This window comes from Manis javanica, chromosome 14 (assembly GCF_040802235.1).
Source record: "Manis javanica isolate MJ-LG chromosome 14, MJ_LKY, whole genome shotgun sequence".
NCBI lineage: Eukaryota > Metazoa > Chordata > Mammalia > Pholidota > Manidae > Manis > Manis javanica.
The window spans coordinates 52182258-52198794 of NC_133169.1; the positions used below are offsets into that span (position 1 = coordinate 52182258).

The 16537-nt window shown below is 43.5% G+C and overlaps 1 protein-coding gene across 4 annotated transcripts in view; it reads right to left on the reverse strand.

The window, feature by feature from the left end:
- Positions 1 to 292: 292 nt before the first annotated feature.
- The window catches only part of CDC42SE2 (CDC42 small effector 2), a 147043-nt gene continuing 130798 nt past the window's right edge, over positions 293 to 16537 (reverse strand). The window contains exons 2-4 of one of the 4 annotated variants that reach the window (XM_073221845.1): positions 4809 to 4910; positions 2338 to 2453; positions 293 to 1891 (exon numbers count right to left, since the gene is read on the reverse strand). In XM_073221845.1, coding sequence (XP_073077946.1) covers positions 2355 to 2453; positions 4809 to 4910 — 201 coding nt within the window. In that variant the 3' untranslated portion in view covers positions 293 to 1891; positions 2338 to 2354. Of the gene's footprint in view, positions 2017 to 2337; positions 2454 to 4808; positions 4911 to 16537 lie in introns of those variants that run through there. The other 3 variants (XM_037023472.2, XM_037023473.2, XR_012125154.1) reach the window with 3 other exon arrangements.

Sequence of the window (16537 nt, forward strand, 5' to 3'; positions counted from 1 at the left end):
CCAGATGTTGCCCAACTGCTCAGTATGGTAGCTACAGCTACGTGGAGCCACTGAGCACCTGAAGTGTGATTAGCATGACTGAGATACACAGTCTTCATGTCATTTAAATCTTGCATGCACTGAGGACAAAATGCTCCAGTGTGGAAAACTATTCTAACATATTTCCAAACCTTTAAGGTTCATTCTGACTAGGCAGTTGTTAAATCATAAGAAGTTAAAAGATTAGGTGCTCTGAGTTCTGGTAGGTAACTCTTTAAAATGGAACTGAAAGAAAGGAAAAGCCAAGCCAGGATTGAAGGGAAACATTTATTGAATCAAAATCAAATACTTTAATATCTACAAGCCAACACTTAACTCACCTTATTTAAGAATGAACACAATGTACAAAAAAAGTATGCTTATATTATAAAAATATGTCAATTTTATCTTCTGGGTACTGAACAGAAGTCATTTTAAACAAAATCAAGGCAAACTTGCTTTTCTCTAATGAAACTACTATAATTTAATAACAAAGTAAAAGCTAATATACTCACAAAGGTATCTTTAAATAAGGCCCACTGCTTAACGCACCCAGTCACCATTTCCACTCTGCTACTGGCACCAGCCCTTCCACTTCCCTTATTAGCAGCTGTTAGCATGTATTTCAGCAAAAAGTATTAACAGTCAATCCTATTTAATCAAACTTGGAAGGTTACTGGTTCACTTTATCCCAAGTACATGTATTTACATAGATGTGGGAATGCAGCCTCCCTAAAAAAAATTTGTTCAAGGTGTTTATCTTGGACTATTTTTTTCACTGAGTGTATTGGCACCTTCCTTGGCACGTGGTCCCATCCCCTGGGAATCGGGGCCCTGGCTCCTCCCTGGAGTGGTGCTGTAGGGGTTACAGGACAAATACCCTAGACAGCCTCAGTGCTGACAATGCCAGGATGTCATCATTAAAGTGCTTGCACGCAGCAGGCGCCCTCACACAGGCAAGCTATGGTTTTGCTGGTGCACTATCTTGGTTAATAAGCATAAATGTTTTCCCTTGACAGAGTCTCTGGGATGGACAGCAGTGAAGGCTCAAAATTGCAGAAATTCAAGGACCAAACAGTCTAGTCTACTGCCCCACTACTGGGTGAATTCCAAAGAACTGGGGCATAATGGAGTATTACTTCCAGTACCTTTCATAAGTCTTCAATTAAGCCTCATTTGCTGCTGCATGAAATGTTAACATCTAAAATTCATAAAATTTGTCAAGAATAAACATTTTGTAACCTGAGCAAAGATTTCTCCCCATCATCCTCACGGCCAAGTTCAGCCAGATTGGTATGTTGCTCTTGATAACTTATGCTGTCGCCATCCCCCAAATCATAGAAAGGCCAGTGACTCTACAGCCGGCAATACAGGCCAGAATTCCAACAGACTGTTACAGTAGCTGGTCCTCTGTTAAGGTACCCATTTAAAGATGATGGTGTTTACAATCCTAAGTCCTTGCTCTACAAATAAATATACTCAACATTTACATATGTATGAGTACAAGCTGCCTTTTTGTGGAACTGTGACCTGGCTCCCCACACGAGGCAGTGCCATAGAACATGCAGGTGTCCACCTGCCCAGATGAATAAAAATCATTGTGCCTGTGGGTCTCATACCTTCCAAAATATACATAAATGGTAGCCAATTAACAAATATTAACAGGTCGTGCTTACCAACAAACCGTAAGGCAGAAAGGGTTGGAAGAAAATGTTTAAAGTGGAAAATAAAGGATGCAAAGTGGTGTTAGCATTCACAGAAAAGATCATGCTGAGCTCAGATCCATACTGATGAACATTAAGCCACACTCCAAACGAGTCCGCAGGTCCAAAGGCAGGCGTGCCGGCAGGAGGGGACACACAGGGTCTGGCTGCTGTGGGCAGAACAGCAATGTCTCACTGGATAATCACAACAGGGCGAACAAGATGCCACCACATTTCTCTTTGCAATCGAAAAGAAAAAGAAAAGCAATCACACACAAAAATGAAAATGAATGACCTATAAAACCAAAAGAGAAATCCAAATTATCTCTATACTTTAGAGGTTCACACTTTTTACAAGTTTATAATGAAAGATTTATCAGTAACACAGTGTCACATATACACTCACTTCCTACATGTGGGATGCCCTGCAGGACCAGCTCAAAATAAGCCTCTTGTCACTATTTAAAGTTCTTCATAATGAAAAGAACCCACAACTAATACTCAAAATTGCAATGGCCTCTGACACAACCAAGAATATTTTTGCACCTTCCAGTAATTCAGTTCTTAAAAAAGAACAAAATATATCCATTTTGAAGTCCAAGCCTGCCACACTCACCGGGGAAGGGACCGGGGCTATCCCGCCTTCGTGTCCACGAGCTGCAGCTGCGCGCTGGCGGACACCCCGCCCCCGTAGCCTCCCTTGGACTGCATCTGGTTCTGGATGGAGCTGACCTAAAATAAAATGAAGCAAAGGTCTGCAATTGTGTCTCAACATCTTTTTCCTAAACAACATTCTCCTAAAAAATGTAGATTTTTGCTGTTTTCATAGACTTAAAATTTTACTGATTATAAGAGCAAATAGGCTAGTAATGAAAACATTTTTTGCCACAGCTTCCCAATTATCAAAAACCTGTTCTGTAATTCACAAGGTGTACATGGCAAAAACAGCCAAAATATGGATCAGCTCACCTTTCTGTTCTCAAGTATCTCAATTTACAGACACGTCACATGTGTGATCACCTAAATTACTTAGAAGTATGAATGAAACTGGAACAAAGATAAATTTTTTAAAGTCCATGTGATAAAATTTACATACTTGACATTCTTAACAAAAAGCATCAAGGCCTATTCAAAAAAACACATCATAGTTTCACATGGTGCATTCACAATGTCATGCCAATTTTAAGAAGAAAACATTTTCCTCTAAAAGTCAATTCTTCCATTTCAAAATAAGGATTTGGATTTTTTATTAAGTAACCCATCAGTGTTGAGACTGAATGTATGTACAGCTGTGGCTATGTGATATTTTAGTAAAATAAGGCTGTATTATTAAAAGAGTCAGGGAAAAGAAGACTACAAGTCATCTGACCACTCAGGAAGCCTGTGGGCCCTGGTGCTGCACCCATGTTCCCAATACAAGCTGCTCAGTGCTTTGGATAAACAGATACATGGTTTTGCCTCATTGACACTATTACTGTACAGAGAACAGAATTCTCTCACCAAATCCGGCTTATACCAGTTAGAACCATCCATGACACTCCAGTTTAAGTTAGGGACTCCACAATACTCAGTCTACACCTGGAGTGCAGGCAGCCCCGGGAGGCATGCCTGGTTCTCAGTCGTGAGGACCCCACTTCTGCCAGCCTGGAGCCCCCGCGCTGGCCCTGCGCCCCAGCCGAGGAGGCGGCCCTGCCAGGACAGTCCGCCAGCTCTACCAGAACACATGGCAGGCATTGAGGCACCCGCATCAATGACAGGCTATTTGTGGAGCCCAAATGCCAGACAGGAATCTTCCTGAATGAAATGTGCAGAAACAATATTTTACAAGTTCAAGTAAATACCATGAGCCCAAAATTCAATCCATCCTATGTGGTTAGGTTTTTAAAAACCTAAAGTGGGGAAGAAGGAATAAAATTGCGAAATGAAAGTCACCATATATAATAAATGTGAAACCATTCATTACCATAATAACAAAAGTCAGAGAGTCCTGTGTGCCCTTCCGTTCCATGCTGGTCCAGGAAACAAAGCTACTAATTTGTATTTTGACAACAACCTGACACCTCTTACATTTCCACTAATGCAGGGGGTGAAACCAAGTACTTTTCCTACAGATTTAAAACAAAGAAGCTGTTTCCTTTACAGGAAGCCTCAAATGTCATTCCTCTGCTTACCTAGTAACTGACGTGACAAACTTGTTTGCTGTATCCAGGATACCCACCCACCTATTTTAAAAGTCTCTGTTCTCTTAGGTGTTTGTTCATGTTTCCAGGGAGCACCATGGATCATAATTCTGTGTTTACAAAAGCCTTACTGACTGTCTCTAAACACTGCAGGGACCACCCAGACACCGCTGTTTACTTTAGATTTGGGGGAAACGCGCTCTGAACACTTGGTGGCTCAGGTCACAGCCAAAATGAGGCAGAGCCCTGGTTAAAAAGTCCTCACTCGGGAGTTCTTCCACTTCACTGCGCTGTTTTTTTCTCATGGACAAAAAGTAAGGAATAAAAGAGTTCGGCTGAGTAAATCCAATGTCTGTTCTGAATTCACTAACCCTCTGTAAAGACAGCAAATATGTACAAATTTTAATCCTTGACCCTCTGCTTTGCACATGAGAACTTACAGTAATGAATGAATCAGATATTCTAATGTCCTCAGGTAAAGGCTAATGTTTGATGAAAGTAAATGCAATCAATAAACATGTTTGCAAAAGAACCCAGTGAACCTAGGAGAACGAAAAGACATTACTAGAAGGCTGATTTCCAAGTCCCTTTGTGGGGGTGGGGGGTGGGGGCGGGCAGCAGATTTGATGGGATAGTAACTTCCATTCTGAACTCAAGCCCTTTGAAGTTAGCTTCAGGAGAAGGGCAGCTAGGAAGAGTTTAGTACAAGCGATAAAAACATGAATAATGGCAAATGAAGTGAGACTGATTTTTCACATTCACCTCTCGTCTATGCTTACATTATGTATTTATATTCCGTGTCTACAAAGTCGTTTAGAATAGCGCAATCCCTAAGGGTGTCATGCATCCATCACACAGGACACGCGCATCTGCGCCCCAAACCCCATCAGCGCGTTCCAACACCTACTGAGTTCATCCCACTGAACAGGTCTCCCGATCCCACATGGGCCGTGTGCACAAAGTTTGTCGGCTCTCCGATCATACTTCTGTCTATCCGCCGGCGTCTTTTCTAAAATAGAGGAAAAATGTATTGAGAGAAACAATCTTGTTAAACTCATTCTGATGGATTTATGACTTATTATGTCAATACTTAGATCTTGGACTTCTGCAATTACCTCATACACAAAAAACGATTGGTAAACACAACCATGGGTTATTATTTAGACCTTAAAAAGAGATTATTTGGTCTCGTTTTGGCCCTCAACATATTTGTATAATAACCATTTAAGTTTTACTTTAAAAATAAGACATGTAAAATTGGTCATCAGTCCATTACCGTTAGCAAAGAATACAGCTGTGATTTGAGTACACTATTCTGATTTTTGACATCACTTTCTAGCTTTCATCATAAACTTATTCTTTGATGGTTACTTAGATCACATTACACCCAGCTACCCTTCCGCACTGGAGCAGATCCATCCGCTGCTCTATACAGGGAAGACTTGGTCCTACTCCATTCTATCACCACCGGGAAGAGAACCCTGCCCAAACTCAGTCTACTAGGCAATGGCTGACTGACTCCTCCCAACTTCTGACAACTGCTTCCAGGGCACGGGGCAGGTCTCCCAGTAGCTTCTCTGCCAGCCGGAGTCCCTACTCCACCTCATTATGGCTATTTCCTTACTCTGTTGCTGTTTCACTGATCATCTTGAGATTTTTCCAGAGACAAAGGACAATCAGTCCCAAGTTTCCCACGACCCCTTAGACATCCTGATGTAACTGGAAGGAGACACGGATGCAGCTGGCTTCATGTCCTCATGCCAGCTCTGCTTAGCCCCATTTACTACCGCTGTCAAAAAGCACACTGCTGCGGTAGCAGTGGGCCTCAAAACAGAGACCGGTCACAAACCTGTTGGGTTAGGTTGCCGTGAGACTTATGTCTACATATACTGAAATGTTAGTAAGACGCTGATAAATCCTAAAAATTTGTCAGGACAGACCTAGTTAGTGACAGTGCCCCAAAATTGTAACATGGTTTTCTACAAAGCCACAAATGTGTATGTAGTTCATGCATTAATTTTAGAAACCAGTAAACATTTTTACTGTCCTCTAGCTTCTATTGCTACAGATTAGAATCCCAAAAGCAGCTTGATGTTTTCCTGTGAAATACTTATGTTCAGCCTCAGAGTTCAACAATGCCACTGGGCTATCTCTAAGACTGCTTCTTTCCTTCCAGTATTCTGTATGGCATGTGGCATCCCTCTCTGAGTGAACACAGGGTTTACTGTGTTTTAGGAAAGTTTTCTTCTTATATTTCTTTGATATTGCTCCTTGTATTCTTTTTTGCTATTTCTTGAGCTCCTATTATGTAGACATTTTTATTTCTCTTCATAGCTTTGCAGTATTGGAAGACAACTCCACTTGATCCTCCTCAGAAATCTACAGATTTTTGCTTACAGGCCACATGGTAAATATTTTAAGTTTACAGGCCATACAGTCTCTGTCATAGCTTTGACTCCACTCTCACTGCAGGTATAGAGAATGTGTAAATAAATGAATACAGCTGTGTTCCAGTAAACATTTGTTTACAAAAACAGGTTGGCAGGCTACATGTGGTCTAATGACCCCAGCCCTAGATCACATATTTTCACAGTGGTAGATAACATTTTTCAATTATAGTTAAAGTTTTCAGAAACTTTTTTATGAGATTGTGTCACTGTAATATTTTTTAATCTCTTTGAGAATTCGTATTATAGGTTTTCATTTCTTCCTCTCAAAGTGCATGACAGTATGAATTAATAGTCTATAACAATAGGGAGCAAAATACTTTCACATTCCTTTACTTCTCCAAATTTAGTTATGCCAAGCCCCTTTTTGAAGGGTTGGTAAGAAAGTCAATCTTTTAGGGCCCTGCTCTGTAGGATTATAGACAAACAGTGTCTTTCTGTCAAGGGAAAGTCTCTCTCCTTTATGTTCTTCAGTTTTCCTGTTTCTCAGCACAATGTGATGACTTACTTCTGCCATACAGGCGCCAAGTGCACTTGCCTAAGGGGCCCCCACAGACCACAGCCCCACAAGGCCTGACCTCAGCCATCCTTCTGGCCAGGATGCCACAAGCCAGCAGCACACTGGTCTCGCCCAGCCACTTCCAATCCTTCTCCCAGACTCAGTTTGTTTTCCCATCCCAGTCAACACACTTCCCTTCATATTCTTGTCTGGGAAACACAGCATAAACGAGCCTTCAGAAGCAATGCTACCTTCTCTTATCTAGGACTAAGGTAGGGAAAGATGCTAACTGCTGCTCTGAGCTCTGTTTCTACTTGTTACTAGCTACATTTCCATTACATTTGTCTTGCTGGTGAGCAATTGGGTTGTCCAGGCACATCCGAGTGTATTGCTACCCATCAGAGAATGTGAATTTTCCAACAACTGATTGGGGTTTCCTCCCCCAAAAGCCCCTTGACAGGCAGAGGAGGCAGCTGACAGGTTCTTGGAACACTGATGAACGCAGGAAAAGGCAGGCGTCGCCAGCGGGAGGGCGAGGGGAGCGGCAAGTTCCATGGGGAAGTGGCCTCTGCCAGACTTTCCCAAGGCCTCGTGCAGCCAGCCTACAGGGACAACAGCTCCTGACGTGCACGGGTGCCACTTGGCGAGAGGGACGGGCCTCCTCCTGAGAGTGAGATCCACCCCCAGGCCCCTGGGAGCCTTCATCAGCCCTCACCCCACGAACGCACGGGAGCAGCTGGAACAGGTCTCTGCGTCACTCCCTCTGAGGCTGAGTTGGGCTCACAGCTGCACTACTCCATTATTTTGCAGCTGAAGTACTGCGGGACGGTGCTGGGAGAGAAGAGTCACCGGGGACCCAACTCACCCAGAAATGTCTCCTGAAAGAATAAACTAGTGAGCGGATCTGCCTGTTAACTGATGTGCTTCCGAAAGAAGGGTATTAATACACAAGTCATAAATAATACAACAAACATTCTGAAGACTGAGGATGTTCAAAAGTACATGACTAAACTGGTTCTAAAGAGACTTCTCACACTGAAAGGCAAAGGACAGGAAGAGGCCAACTTACTTCCATCATAATGCTTATGTTAGTTGACTAATAAATCTGAAAACAGTAAGTACTTTTCAACTTGAATTTGACGGACTCAGCAGTCTGCCTTTCCTGTTAGTACCTCACGCCATCTAATCCTGCCTTGATTTTTAAAGTGGAAGCTAGGAGTCTGCCCTCTAAGGCTAGGAGCTCCTTGTAAAGCAGGGGAACGACACGATCAAGCTGGGTGTGAAAGACGATTCCCCCACACAAGGCAGAGGCCGTGGGGGCCATGGCGGGGCAGGACATTCCTCGGATCCAACAAATGCAGCGGAGACGGACAAAGTAGACAGATCCTAGGTGTTCAGGAGGTTAACATGGACAGCGCTTGCTTGCTGGCTGTACGTGAGAACTGAGGGAGGGAGAGAATGGAGCAGCGGGTCTTGGATCCGAGGAGAGGGTGCACGTCCCCAGGGCCAGGCAGAGACTCAGCAGAAGACACGCTGGTTCTGACATGTCTATGAGACGTCTGAGTGGAGGTACCAAGAAGGCAAGCTGGAGAATCTGAACAACACTAGACAAGAAGGAGTGAACCTAGGTCATCAAGCTGTTCGGTCAATGAGAACTGCCAGGAGTGAACACGCACAGAGGGACTCCCTGCCATCTCAGGAGGCCAAACACAAACTGCCTGAAAGTCAGAGGAGGAAAATCAGGAGTGTCTTCCTGAAAGGGTCAAGGGTTAGGCAACACAGCTAAAAACTGTGAGAGGTCCAGTAGGGTGCTGTGTCCAGGTGGTGGGGAGACGAAGCAACGAACTGACAGGGAGAAGCCAGGGCTGCAGCTGAAGGGAAGCGGAAATGCGGACAGACTGAAATTTTCCCTGTGATGCCTTGATGATTCATAATTTCTGATGAAAAAGATCCAGTGAGAGATACAAGGAAGTGAAAAGGATTAGCAGCCTTACTATGGTTCCAGAGAAGGCAGGAAGGATGGGATCCAGACAGGCTGAGCTGGCCCTTGGACTTCTAGTGTAACATTCTTAATAAATCAAAACCTTAGATTCTAAGTATATTTGCATATTTTCCAAATTTTACATGTAATATTTTTCAGGCACAATGGAGATACTTTTTGCTGTGCAGCGTTAATACAAGATAGAGCCAAGATCTAAGTCATGGGCAAACAAGGGGAGTTCCTGAGCCGGGCCTCCAAGAAAGGCAGGAAGCAGGCTGTTCCCGCTGCTGCGTGCTCACTGCTGTTAGCAGCGGTCACCTCTTCTCCTGGAAATATGCTTTATTCTTCATAAGGACCTTTACTAAGACTGTCAATCATGTGAATAATTCTTCCCATCCTTAAAATATTAACTGTTACTCTGCCAAAGGTCAGGGACTGGAGGTGCACAGAAACGAGCGCCGTCTTAGGGCGGAGACCAGGAAAAGCATCTCTTGCCACTTACTGTCAATCACGCCTCATCAAAGCCGTTCCAGTCTTAGAGATACACACTACGGTATGAAGGGTGATGTCCACAATCTCTTGAAATTCTCCAAATGGGGCCGAGGGAGGGGAGATACAGGTGAAACAAGACAGTGCCCACTGGTAATTAAAGCCTAGTGCTACCTACATGTGGGGTGTCTCATCTCTCCATGTATATCTGATAATTTTCATAATCAGACACTTAAAAAAGTTTTCAAAAGATGTTAATTCAGTTAGTTTCCTCTTACTCTCACCTTTACAAAAATTTATGCATTGTGTACTAATGAAACTGTTGTTACACAAGTGTGAATAATAAACATTCAATTTTACACATGACTTTTATCAGAACTTAATCTTGTCCTCATTCTTTCTGATACCTTACCCTCTTCTCATCCCCTACCCACTTCCTGTCTTCTTCCGAAAATTATCAAAAGATATATTTTAAGTATTTAAAAATATCCTACAGAACCATGGATATACAATGGGGAAATGACAGCCTCTTCAACAGCTGGTGTTGGCAAAACTGGACAGCTACATGTAAGAGAATAAAACGGGAACACTGTCTAACCCCATACAAAAGTAAACTGGAAATGGATCAAAGACCTGAATGTAAGTCATGAAACCATAAAACTCTTAGAGGAAAACATAGGCAAAACTGTCTTGAATATAAACATGAGCAACTTTTTCATGAACGTATCTCCCCAGGCAAGGAAAACAAAAGCAAAAATGAACAAGTGGGACAATATCAAACTAAAAAGCTTCTGTACAGCAAAGGACACCATCAACAGAACAAAAAGGCATCCTACAGTATGGGAGAATATATTCATAAATGACATATCCAATAAGGGGTTGACATCCAAAATATACAAAGAGCTCATGCACTTCAACAAACGAAAAGCAAATAATCCAAATAAAAAATGGGCAGAGGAGCTGAACAGACACTTCTCCAAAGAAGAAATTCACATGGGCAACAGGCACATGAAAAGATGCTCTACATCCCTAATCATCAGAGAAATGCAAATTAAAACCACAATGAGATATCACCTCACACCAGTTAGGATCGCCACCATCCAAAAGACAACAAACGTTGGTGAGGATTCGGAGAAAGGGGAACCCTCCTACACTGCTGGAGGGAGTGTAAATTAGCTCAACCATTGTGGAAAGCAGTATGGAGGTTCCTCAAAAAACTCAAAATAGAACTACCATTTGACCCAGGACTTCCACTCCTAGGAATTTACCCTAAAATTGCAGGAGCCCAGTTTTATAAAGCACTATTTACAATAGCCACAAAATGGAAGCAACCTAAGTGCCCATCAGTAGATGAATGGATAAAGAAGCTGTGGTACATAAACACAATGGAATATTATTCAGCCATAAGAAGAAAGCAAATACTACTGTTTACAACAACATGGATGGAGCTAGAGGGTATTATACTCAGTGAAATAAGCCAGGCAGAGAAGGACAAGTACCAAATGATTTCACTCATATGTGGAGTATTAGAACAAAGAAAAAAACTGAAGGAGCAAATCAACAACAGACTCACAGAACCCAAGAATGGACTAACAGTTACCAAAGGGAAAGGGACTGGGGAGGATGGGTGGGAAAGGAGGGAGAAGGGGAATAAGGGACATTACGATTAGCACACATAATGTAGGGGGAAGGGCACGGGGAAGGCAGTATAGCACAGAGAAGTAGTGACTCCACAGCATCTTACTTTGCTGATGGACAGTGACTGTAATGGAGGATGTGGGGGGGACTTGATAATGGGGGGAATCTAGTAACCACAATGTTGCTCTTGTAAGTGTATATTAATGATACCAAAATTTTAAAAATGAAAAAAAAAATCCTAAAGAGCTATCACATACCATGGGTACATCAACCTAGTTTAACATCATTGTACATATGCATCATTTGTGACTTACATCACACATTCCTTCTTTGAAAATAAAACCCAGAACAGCCACAAAATCGCCTTCAACCCTCGGGCTCGGCGACACATCACCGGTGTGCCTGGAGCTCCCGCACCTGTCACGCGCCCTCAGCGGCACCCTCCTTGCGTCAGGGAGACCCAGGCTGGGAGCACAGAGCCGCAGAAGCCTGGGCCTTGCATCTGTGGGGTGACATGGGGACAGCCCTTCTTTACCAACAGGCAGTCGCCCTAAGGTCTCCACAGCCTGTGTCTGGTGTCCCCCGGAGTTCTGGGCCCTGTCTTGAACCAACCGCTCTCACCCACAGACCGTCTAATCGGACCCAGTGGTCAAAGCCAGTCAGTGCTGAAGGGAAGGCAGGGCACCAGGCCTGGCGGAGCTGCTTCGGAGGTCACACGAGCAGGAGGGTCTGTGGCTTAAACTGTTGGCTCCTTTCCAATGGGTGTGTGTGGGGGTATGGATGCTCAGGTTATAGCAATGATGTCCATCAAGGCAACCTAAAAATTGAAACTTAAAAAAGTTCTGAAACTTAAAAAATTACTTTAAAAACCTGGAATGCAAAATTCAGAGAAAAGAATTATTTTGAGATATGCTGAGATTATTCTTCCAAGAGATCCCTCTAATGCTGGTTTCCCGCTCATCTCCCCAGTTGCTCCTTCCACCTCTCTGCTTCAGTTTGGTCTGTACACGGTGACGTCCTCTGGGATATCCCAGACACTCTTCTCTCTCCCCCGTGTTCCCACCTTACTGACTCTCCACGGACAGCTGGTAGCCTGTTTTCTCTTCTCTGGGCTTGAGATCATACATTCAGCTGTTTACCCGACACTTCATGTGAACATCAAGAGGACACTGACATTTCCTATGTTCAGAACTGACCACATAACTTTATTTCCGTAACCCATTCCTCCTCTTCACTCCCTGTTTAGGTACACATCACCTCCACCAGGACTTCAAGCCAGACTTGGAGGACAGCTGCCCCGCACTCCTCCGTCAGGCCGTCACATCAAATCAGCAGCCCACCCTGTGGGGAAGCCTTTCCCTTCCCCACCCGCACCTCACCCACACAGCCTCACTCACAGCCCCTGCCTTACACCTACATCACTGCACAGGCCCCCAACAACTGCTTTCAGTTGTATAGCCTTCTTTCCCTTCCAAGCATTCTTTACCCTGTATGAAGATACACACTTTATTGTAAAGTGTAAAACTGACCATGTCACGCACCATTCACAATCCCTCAATGGAGCCCTTCTACACTGTTGGTGGGAATAGAAACTGCAGAAAGCAGTATGGAGGATTCTCAAAAAATTAATGGAAATGCCATACAACCTGGTAATTCCACTTCTGGGAATACCTGAAGAAAACAAAATCACTTCTTCAAAAATATACATGTGCCCCTACATCTAATGCAGCTTTACAACAGCCAAGATATGGAAGCTACCTAAGTGTCCATCAACAGATGAATAAAAATGTGGTACATATACAACAGAATATTGCTAAGCCATTAAAAAAATTTTTTTAATCTTCCCATTTGCAACAACATGGATGGACCTAGAGAGTATTATGCTCAGTGAAATAAGCCAGGCAGAGGAAAGACAAATATTATATGATTTCACTTATATGTGGAACCTAAAAACAGAACAAATTACAAGAACAGAAAAAGACTCTCAGAAACAGAGAACAGACAGATGGCTACCCTGGGGTAAGGGCTGAGGTGGTGGGGTGAAAAAGGTGGTGGCAATGAAGAGGTACAAACTTCCAATTCTGAAATAAATGTAGCCACAGGGATGAAAGTTCAGCATGGGGAATACAGCTCACAGTCTTGTAACATCTTTGCATAATGAGTGATGGTGCGAATTTAGTGACGTGCATTATTGTCAAGTCACTATGTTGTACACCTGAAACCAGTATGATAAAATCTGCCAACTATACTTCAATTACAAGACCCCTCAATGGCTTTCCAAAACTTTCAGGATAAATGCAGAACTCCGCAGCCAACAAAGTCCCATTTAACCCCCCAACCTCACCTTTTATCACCTCCATCCTCGCACTCACTCTAAGCTTTAATCCGCTACCTGCAGTTGCCTAAAAATGCCAGGCACTCTCTCCCTTCTCTGCCCTCTGCCGGGAGGGCCTTTCCTCCTGCTCCTCACTCTGACCCCACCCTGACCTCTCACACCCTCTAGTCAGGGCTGTCAGGCAGGCTCCTGCAGTGCTGTGGGACATTAAATGACGTTAACATTTACACTTCACTCCACACCTAAGCTACCACTGGAAGGTGGGGTGCGTCTATACCTGCACATAACATGGGACCCCAAGGGTCAGCCATACGTAGCACACAGCAGTTCATCAACTTTTTTAGAATGAGTGAATCTATGAATTTATAAACATTACATTCACACAATTTTTAAGGCTTAATTTTTCAAACACACTTTTTATTGCAATGTAAGTATTCCACCTCCCTTGCATTTCTAGAATATCGATCAAGTATATTTGTAAACAATAGCGGTAACTTAATCACATAAAAGTTAAAGCTTCCTCTAGCTCTAAGACTATTCTCTGGGCAGCTTATTGTGTGAACACATGTCATTAAGGAGCAAATTAAGGCAGGTGCCAAAGGGAAACAGGCCCAAGGTCTTCCTGCCTAGGAATGGTCACAGCAAAAGAAGCATCAAGGTGCCCGACATCTGGGGCAGGGGCAAAAAGCTGGTATTTTCAGGCTATAAGGCAGCAGACACTTACACCAACATGACCTAAGTAAATGAAAAACTGAAAGAGAAAGATATGCTACTGACCCTACTTTGTGACCTAGAGAAAGTCAGCTGAGTTTTATAACTGAAACCCCTACCCTGAATTCTATAAAATAAACCCAAGATTCCCAGCAAGCAACCAGGGGCCCATAGGGTAGCTCCGATTTGAGGGAAACACAAAGACACTCAGCACGTGTGATAATACGAACTAACTGGAGACAACTCAAAACGTCAACATCACAGTATTCACTCTTTCCAATGGCCTGTCTTTATACAGAAGAGTTTTCAGTTGTGCTGTGAGAAAAGCCCAAATGTTACACAGAAGGAAGAAGGAAGAGAGGGCAGTGGCATCTGCTTGGGGTCCACGGCTGAGGAGTGTGTGATGCTACCAAGGACACACATGCTGTAAGGTCCACGGCTGAGGAGTGTGTGATGCTACCAGGGAAACACATGCTGTACTATCCACTGCTGAGGAGTGTGTGATGCTAACAGGGACACACATGCTGTACTATCCACTGCTGAGGAGTGTGTGATGCTACCAAGGACACACATGCTGTAAGGTCCACAGCTGAGGAGTGTGTGATGCTAACAGGGACACACATGCTGTAAGGTCCACAGCTGAGGAGTGTGTGATGCTACCAGGGACACACATGCTGTAAGGTCCATGGCTGAGGAGTGTGTGATGCTAACAGGGACACACATGCTGTAAGTGTGGTTATTTAAGAATCGAATAAAACATTTTTTCTTTTAATTTGTAGGCATTATTTTTTTTAATGGCAGCCAAGTTGTTCAGTCATAAATATTCACTAAGTTGTTTCCTCCCAACTAGTTAGTAAATCTGTAAAGTGTTGCTTGGGCCAGGGGTGACACACAAAAAAATTATATGTCACTAAGAACAACATTTGGGAGCCTCTGAAGTTAGTTTTTGAAAGGGTGACAGTGTAACCAGGCACCTGGCATTTGTAAAACAAACAATTTTTCTTTGATGCCACTGACACTGACTCCCTGAGTGCGGGACCTGCCTCACAAGTGCCCACTTTCTACCCATCCAGCTCAGATGGCAGAAAAAAGGAGACTAACCAAAGTTACAATAATATAAAAAGGGATCTGGCGTTTTTCTGCAGTAAAGGAAAGGGTTTTCCTAGGAGGTCTTTAATTACACAAAAAATGAAAACAATACTTTCTTGGTAGTATTGTCAACAAACTACATGACAGTTTTCTCACCCAAACGCCCGCACACATGGCAATTGCGCATTCATTCCTTGATCCCCAGCCCAAACACACCCTTCTGAGTTGAGGCTGCTGGGTATTGCTTGGTCTGAGCACTTACAGCACAAGCCTCATACTTCAAGTATAGCACTTAGAACACTGTATTATAATTTACCTACTTAGAGCCTGTTTATATTTCTATACTAAGAATTCTTCTATGACCATAGCTATGCCTGCCCCATTAGATGATAAACAGCTACTGAATAAATAAATAGCTATTAAAGAAACATCAGTTCAGTTCTCTAAAAACTACTTGTCTTATTCACATTATAACCAAATATTTCTCAAGGACTTACTATATATGGAAGATGTAAAAATATATATGTGATGCCGATTTGTTTGGAGTTTATATTTCTGCACAAAAATTACTTACTTGGCTTTATGTTTTCTGCTCCACAGTAATGCTGTGCCCCCGAGAGCAGATCAACCGCAGTCACCACTTCTGTCTTACAATTGGTGGAGCCTTGAAAGCCATGGCTCTCAGACTTCAGCGTGCATCGGAGTCCCTGGGGGGGGGGGGGCTGTCAGAACAGGCTGCTGAGCTCTGCTCGCAGAACTGAAAATCCAGCACATACGGGGGAGGGCTGGAAATCTGCATGTCTGATGAGACTCCAAATGGTGCGTATGGCTCAATGGTTTAGAAACACTGGCTCTGAAGGTTTATAGCTGAATATTTAAAAAGGAATAGTGGGTAATACTTAAGAGTCTTACATGCCAGATACACTTTTAAGCACTTTAAATACAGGAACTCAATTACAATACCTTGAATAGCAGCATATGACTGCAGGGGAAATGAAAGTTCCATGGCCAGGATCCTCACCTGATCCTAATCTATTCACAGTGTACATGAAATGAAAACTTGGCCTACTGCACAGGCGCAGGCTTGCATACCCACTGGGAAGTGCTTTTTGTTCCATCCAGTGCTAAGGGCAGAGCAGAAGACAGCAGGAGAGCAGAGGCTGGGGGCAGAGACAGAGCTTGGAGCAGAGGCAGAGATGGGCTTGCTATACTTGCAGACTGCCAGGTGCTGATGTGATTGTAACACTTGACCTCCTGCTGTGAGAATAAAGCTCAGTATGAGCCCCTTTTTACCCCCAACATTCCATTGTCGTTACAGTTGTCGGCCTCACTGAATCCACAGTGAACTTGCCCAGGGTTGAAACCCCCTCTGGCCTGGAGCTACAATGGTGTTTTCATATTCCCTCCAAATCTGAGAGCCTTTGGCAAACTCTCACTTGGTATCCCT